Source organism: Nelumbo nucifera, chromosome 2, assembly GCF_055504915.1.
Source record: "Nelumbo nucifera cultivar China Antique chromosome 2, China Antique-T2T, whole genome shotgun sequence".
In the NCBI taxonomy this organism is placed as follows: domain Eukaryota; kingdom Viridiplantae; phylum Streptophyta; class Magnoliopsida; order Proteales; family Nelumbonaceae; genus Nelumbo; species Nelumbo nucifera.
Window position 1 is genome coordinate 17,995,134 of NC_142650.1, and position 7,671 is coordinate 18,002,804.

Genomic DNA, 7,671 nt, shown 5'->3' on the forward strand with positions numbered 1-7,671 from the left:
AAAAAAGCTACTGGGTTCAAAGCTAGGAACTTGGCAATGGTATTAAGTGGCACGGGTTTATAATTAAATTGTTGAATTGGGTGTAAAAATCAAAACCAAGGATGGTTTCTTTCTTTCATCAGAATTTAGAAGTGGTGACTGCCGGTGATATTGGGTGTGGTTTTTCCACCAAATCATTGTACACGTCGTTGCACACATTCCACCATTTCTTCACAAGCATTATTAAGAAGAAGAGAAACTCAATAAACAAAATATCAACCCACGATCTATCAAGTAAAAAATGATTGAATGAAACTGCATAAACACTTACCGTTGCACGACAACGAACGACCTCTCAGGGTGACGCCACAACATTGCCAAGACCAGGTTGTAGATCAGAGGAATGGACATATAGTTATCCCTGAAGAACATATTCAAGAATTCTTAACTCTATAGACGGGGTTGGAGGAGTGGCTTTCAGGGTTTTCGGGAGATCGTCGCAGTTAGTTGATCTTGTCCGGGCACTGCTGGCAGTAGCCGATCTTGTACTGCGAGGTATAACTCCATGTCTTCTCGTAGAAACAGTCCATTACCGTGATGAGGAAGGAGAGAGAAGGCGAAGTGAAAGGGGAAGGAGAGAGAAAAAGAAAATGAAGGGTAAAATTGGGTTAAAAAAGGGTAAATTACCCCTATACTTTATTTTGCGACAAATACCCCTCTACTTTGACCGTGAGACAAAAGCCGTTACAATATTTTTTTAATTCCCATACTACTCTTATATATAATACCTATTCTGAGGAAAAAAATACTGTTCATTTTCCCTGATCTTGTTTTGCATTTCTCTCTCTCTCCCCCGATCTCTTTTCTTCCCCTTTCCCTTAACAGCGTACGAGTTCGGTGCAATTGCTCTAACCGAGTGAGAGGTGAAGAGGAAGAGGGTCGTTGCATTTCACTTGCTATTTTGGTGTGATTGTTCTTGCTCCTTCAACTACTGCTTTTCACCTGCTATTTTGGTGTGATTGTTCTTGCTCCTTCAACTACTGCTTTTCACCTGCCATTCAGTATGGAGCCTGCCGTGGGATGGGATAATCGTCACTCAATCCTCTGGGAATCTTACGGAGCTGGAATGGTAGTGGCTTCGAAGCTTGTTCAGGGGGATAGGCAGGGACCAAGTGCGTTAAAGGCCAGGTTATAGCGATCCAGCTTGTAAGATTACAGTTAAGAATCCCATTCTTCTTGATCTAATGTGTTATTAATGAATTGAGTAGGGAGCTAGTGTTGCTTTGCAGCAGTAGCTGCATGCTCCTCCTTGTTTGTTCTTCTTTCCTCTATATATCGAAAACCCACAAATATAATCCATCTACTCTATTTCTACAGGTTCAATACAGAGACAGGTTAGCATCAGAAGAAGTTCATACGTATGGTGACTTGGGTTTGAAAGCCTTTGGAATGACAGGTCAGTATCTAACGGAGTTCCTTATTTGCATCTCCCAATGTGGTGGCTCCGTTGCTTATCTCGTCTTCATCGGCCAAAACCTGTCATCCATCGTGGGCACCCATACCTTTGACATTGTCTTCTTACATATTCCTCTCGTCGCTGTCGAATTCGCTCTCTCATGGATTCGTTCTCTCTCCGCTCTCTCCCCTTTCACCATCTTCGTAGACATCTGCAACGTGTTGGTGATGGTGATCGTCGTTAATGAAGACCTCCAATTGTTTGACGGTTTTTCTAAGAGAGGTGATTACAAGCGTTGGCGGGTTGCTGTTCACCGGAGGGGTGGTGGTGTTTTGTTTCGAGAGTTTTGGAATGACTTTAGCCGTTGGAAGCGTTGATGAGAAAGAGTAAGAATTTCCGATGGGTGCTGGGGCAGGCGTTCACTGGGATTACGCTTGTGTATGGCGTTCACTGGAATTTCCGGTGGGTGCTATTTGGGTTCTCTGGTCACTTGGCTTACGGTGACCAAACTAGAGATATTATTACTCTCAACCTCTCAGAGAATTGATCGACCACCGCCGTAAAGGTAAACCCCATTCCCATTACTACTCAAATGACGATTATAATCTGTTGTAATGGGGGAATACAAACGGGACAATACACACAAATGTTCTCGGTGGTAGCGATGTGTGAACAACAACGGGGCTTCGACATGACAGCCACAACGACGATACCAAAAGCGGTGCAGATGGGCTTGTCTCATTGGCGGGGGAGCAGAGACTCGCCTTCCGATTCCAGCACCGCAACTATCATCTCGACGAGTTTGGAGAGTCCATGGCCAACCACCCCGCATCGACCATGCCTAAGCATCGATCACCCCGCAACGACTTCGACCGTCACCATGGATACACGAGTGAGAGAAGATGGGGAACACTCTGCAATTTGACTATCACGATGTATGGACAATTGGAACTCTTTAAATGGCCAAATGGAAGGCTCGAGAATGGTTCAGCTAAAAATCTACAATATCAAGGAGGACTTCGGAAGTCTGTTGCCGCTGTTGTTCATCTATCTTGAGGTTGGGGAAGATGAACGGTGTTTTATCAGAATAATTATTATAAGGGTAGTATAGGAATTAAAAAATATTATAATGGCGGATTTTAACAGAAGACTAATAAAAGGGGGTCTTTGTCTCACGGTCAAAATACAGGGGTTTTTGTCGCAAAATAAAGTACAGAAGAGTCTTTGTCACAGACCCATAATACAGGGGTTTTTGTAATTTACTCTAAAAAAATTAAATGATGTCACGTGTGTATAAAATTTGATGGGATATTAACGGATGATAAAGGGTAGAGCCGTAGAGGTAGTCAACAATATGCTACTTTACAAGATTGAAACGTAAATCGTGAAATCGACAAATCGTGAAACAGTTGAAGGAGGAGCTCCTCCTCGGCAGCCGGCAGGTTAACGGCCACTCGAAGAAGGAAAGCAAGCAAGACATGGCAGCCCTCAGTGTTCCAGTCATCTCCCTCCCACATCACCACCCTGTTACAAAACCCAATTTCAGAGTCACGAATAACGACGACCCTCGCTTTGATAATCACTCGGTACTTTCCCTGATCGATAAATGCTCGGATATGAAACAGTTGAAGCAAATCCATGCTCAGATGCTCCGTACCGGAGCCTTCTTCCATCCTTATTCCGCAAGTAGACTAATCACTATGTGCACACTATCTCCTTTCGCAAGCCTCGAGTATGCCAGACGGGTATTTGACCAAATCTCCCAACCAAATGTCTATACTTGGAACACTCTCATTCGTGCTTACGCTTCCGGTCCTGAGCCACACCGAGCTCTACTAATCTTCTGCAAAATGCTTCATCAATGCCCTGATCCCCCCAACAAATTCACTTTTCCATTCGGAATCAAAGCGACTTCGGAGCTCTCTGCTTCACGCGAAGGAAGAGCTTTTCATGGCATGGTTGTTAAAGCTTCACTAGCTTCCGATGTTTACATACTCAATTCTCTTGTCCATTTCTATGCTGCGTGTGGGGATTTAGATCAAGCTTATCAAGTTTTTGTGAACATTCCCAACAGAGATGTTGTTTCTTGGAATTCTATGATTACTGCCTTTGCACAAGCGAACCGTCCCAAAGAGGCATTGGAGCTGTTTCGGATGATGGAGATGGAGAAGATTAAACCAAATGATGTAACTATGGTGAGCGTTTTATCAGCTTGTGCGAAGAACTTGGACCTGGAGTTTGGGACCTGGGTTCATTCTTATATTGAAAGGAATGAGATTGACATGGATTTGATTTTGAGTAATGCAATGCTTGATATGTATACCAAATGCGGAAGCCTTGGGGAAGCTAAAAGACTTTTTGATATGATGCCCGAGAAAGATTCTTTCTCGTGGACAACTATGATTACTGGGTATGCAAAATCAGGGGAGTTTGATGCTGCTCGATGTTTTTTCGATGCGATGCCTGCCCGAGATATAGCTGCATGGAATGCCCTGATATCTGCTTATGAACAGAGTGGCCAAGCCAGGGAAGCTTTGTCTCTATTCCATGAGCTGCAGCTCAGTTCAAGTGCCACACCAGATCAATTCACACATGTCAGTGTCTTGTCTGCCTGTGCTGAATTGGGTACAATGAATTTAGGTAGTTGGATACACATTTACATAAATAAACAAGGTATCAAGCTAAATTGCCATCTGGCAACCTCTCTTATTGACATGTATTCCAAGTGCGGGGATCTAGATAAGGCTCTCGAGGTGTTCCAATCCATGGGGAAGAAGGATGTGTATGTTTGGAGTTCCATGATTGCAGGCTTGGCTATGCATGGTCGTGGCAGAGACGCAATCCATCTCTTCTTTCAAATGCAAGAGGCTATGGTTAAGCCAAATGCCATTACTTTTACCAACGTCTTATGCGCCTGTAGCCATGCTGGATTGGTGGAGGAAGGAAAGTTATATTTTGACCAAATGCTTGCGGTGTATGGGATTACACCTGAGATCAAGCATTATGGGTGCATGGTGGATATTCTTGGTCGTGCTGGTCTCTTAGATGAAGCTGTCCAATTTATACAGAATATGCCAATAGTCCCAGGTGCTTCTGTATGGGGTGCATTGCTCAGTGCTTGTCGGACTCATGGAAATGTTGAGCTGGCGGAATATGCTTGTAATCAACTGCTTGAGCTGGAGCCTAGGAATCATGGAGCTTATGTGCTTTTATCCAATATATATGCCAAGTTTGGGAAATGGGACAAGGTCTCAATGTTAAGAAAACTTATGAGAAATTCTGGAATCAGGAAAGAGCCTGGTTGTAGCTCAATAGAGGTAGATGGTGTAGTTCATGAGTTTCTAGTGGGAGATAATTCCCACCCTCTATCCAGAGCGATCTATTCCAAGTTGGATGAGATCATGGTGAAATTGAAATCTATAGGCTATGTGCCAAACAAGTCTGACCTACTTCAGAATGTAGAAGAAGAGGATGTGAAGGAGCATGCACTGTACCTCCATAGTGAGAAGCTGGCAATAGCTTTTGGGCTTATCAGCGTGGACCCACCTAAACCAGTTCGAATCATGAAAAATATTCGCATTTGCAGGGACTGCCATTCAGTAGCTAAGCTCATTTCTAAGCTTTATGATAGAGAGATATTATTGAGGGATCGGTATCGGTTCCACCATTTTAAAAAGGGACAGTGCTCTTGTATGGACTATTGGTAAACAAGGAATTACTGAACGAAGTCTGGGTTCAGAAACTGCAAATACTTGATGTCTTGCTATGGGAAGCAAACAGGAGTTGTGAGTGGAAACAACAGCTTCTGGTGAAAATTAACATACAGTAGGACAAAGAGTTTTGCAAGTAGAGATCTTCGACGTTGATCTTTATTGAAAACTGGAATGTTGAATTGAAAAATAGGAAATCAATGCAGCTTCAAATATCAGAAGAAACCAATTAGGTCATCCAATTTGGTTTTGGCTTGATCTTGCTTGCTAAAGTCCAACAGTATTGAACTGCTGGATGAAATGTCAATGGTGCTGAGTTGTGTTCCATCTCTGATTTCCCTGCCCCAGTAAAATTCACCAATAGAATGTAATTCCACAAAATAGCATAACTTGTGTCTGCTGGCTCTCTTGGTTATTCTATGGAACTTGATATCCCGATTGTCATTATTGAAGCCAAGCTATTTCATCATCTCTTACATGTCTCCAAGTTCCAATGTTATGGGTATTAAATCCCATCATTCATAATTTATGTCTTTAGTTATTGATAAGTATGTCTAATAGAAGACCCTGTATATGTATGTATTCCCCAAAAATTGATGCTCATTACTCAAGTTTTTTGATATAACTCAAGATCGCAAACATGGTTTCTTGAAGAGGTTTGTTTCTTTTTTTTTTTTCTGTTTAAGATAGAAATATTTCAAGTTTAGGAGTAATGTGGATTTTCTGGTTGGGCCATTTAGTGGAGGAGTCTAAATGGCCAAACTTCAATATGGAAACTCATTTTAGGGCTCAAAAGGAGTTCCCATGTTCTATTTCTTGTCCTCTGTTCATGAAAAGTTTCAGCCAGAGATACCTTTGCCATATCTGTATAAAGCTTCCTTTCTATGCATCTTTTAACTTGTAAAAAGAAGTTCGTGCAGCTATTGTTAGTTGGGAAAAACTCCTATTAAAGGTGTATGGAGTTGACATGGATTTTGTGGAGTGAAGACATGGATAATCTAGAAATCTTCTATTTGATGGATGGTCTGGATCAGATTTTCCTTGAACAGAGGGCCAAAATGTACCTGAATTTTATGTGCAGGTGTGCTGCCTGAACTTTACAAAGAACCTTTTCTGACCTTTTTAAGTATTCAATATCATCTCATCTTTTGTTTTTATCCATAACTTATGTTGTTATCTTAAGTTCTTCATATCCAACCAATTTGTGAATGGTTTTGACATGTTTGAATTTTGATGGTTCTTGTGCATTACTCACAAAAAACTACAGAATTTTTGTTTCTACTTTGCATATAAATATTTTTATGATATTTTTTTTTCATTTGAAGTTTCAAATTTCAACTATAAATGATGTTAGTTTTCTTCCTAAATAGGGTTTCTCAACAGGTTTACCTGAAAGGCTGCAGTTACCACTATTGAGAACATTACCTGGCCTTGAGAACTGTTCAATGCTGGGGCCTGCTTATTTCGTAGAATACGATTTCTTGCCTGCTTATCAGTGCTCCAGATCTCTTATGGCAAAGAGAATTGATGGGCTCTTTTTCTCAGGCCAGATAAATGGAACAACAGGCTATGAGGAAATTGTTGCTACTCTTTGTCACCTTCCTATTTATTTTTGAGACCTTTGTCTCAGCTTGTGGTGGCCATGATCCGAGCTCTTCATGAACTACTTGAGCTCGGCTTGGCTCGGTTTCAACCGAGCTCGAGCCTAATAGAGCTTGTCTCTTGAGGTTTGCAAGCTGAGCTCGAATATATATATATATATATATATATATATATATATATATATATAATATAATATAAAATAAAATTATAGAAAATAATATATATAATAAAAATATTATAATTCTTAATTTTTTTAAATATCAACTAAAAAATATTTTTGATATATAATTTTTTATTTTTATAAAACATTTTTTCTCAAATCGAGCTCGAGCCTTGTACTAGCTTGGCGAGCCGAGCTCAAGCCTCATATTATTTGGCTAGGCTCGGCTCGAATCCACCCCTAGCCTCAGCTTATGCATTCATGTGCAGGGTATTATTTCTGGAATTAATGCAGCTAGACATTTAGATGGAAAGCCTTTCATCATTCTTGAGTGGGAAAGCAGTTATATAGGGACCTTGATTTATGATCTGGTCACAAAAGATATTCAGGAGCCTTACTGCATTTTGACAAGGTATTTGGGGCGAGGTGTTCCCTTTGACCATTCAATAGTATTATTCTCACTAAGTGACAAAAATGTGTAACTTATGTTTCTGGACAATTGATCCATTGGAATATACACAATGTGCCTTCCACTCCCTTATTTTGAGAATTAAATCTTAAAAGTTAATGATGGTGGATAAATTACATTACCTTTATATATGCCCTACCATGCCCCTCTCTCTAGTTGAGTTGCAGGGTTAATTAATGGATGTTCTTGCTTAATATAGAATCAGGCTTTTCTTTCTTTGTGATCCTTCATGAGGATATCAACACCTAACAGCATGTAAAATGTATTTAGCTTACATGCTTCACCTCCTTCTTGT

General features: G+C 40.8%; 1 protein-coding gene across 2 annotated transcripts; it reads left to right on the top strand.

The window, feature by feature from the left end:
- Window positions 1-791: 791 nt before the first annotated feature.
- On the top strand, window positions 792-5,770 carry OTP81 (Tetratricopeptide repeat (TPR)-like superfamily protein). Of its 2 annotated transcripts, none has more exons than XM_010258283.3 (2): window positions 792-1,196; window positions 1,357-5,770. In XM_010258283.3, exon 2 carries the CDS (start codon window positions 2,914-2,916, stop codon window positions 5,140-5,142), a length of 2,229 nt encoding a protein of 742 aa, XP_010256585.1. In that variant the 5' UTR covers window positions 792-1,196; window positions 1,357-2,913; the 3' UTR covers window positions 5,143-5,770. The 2 variants fall into 2 exon arrangements, with proteins under 2 accessions (XP_010256585.1, XP_088753255.1); XM_088897129.1 differs by having other exon boundaries at window positions 792-1,185.
- Window positions 5,771-7,671: the final 1,901 nt, after the last annotated feature.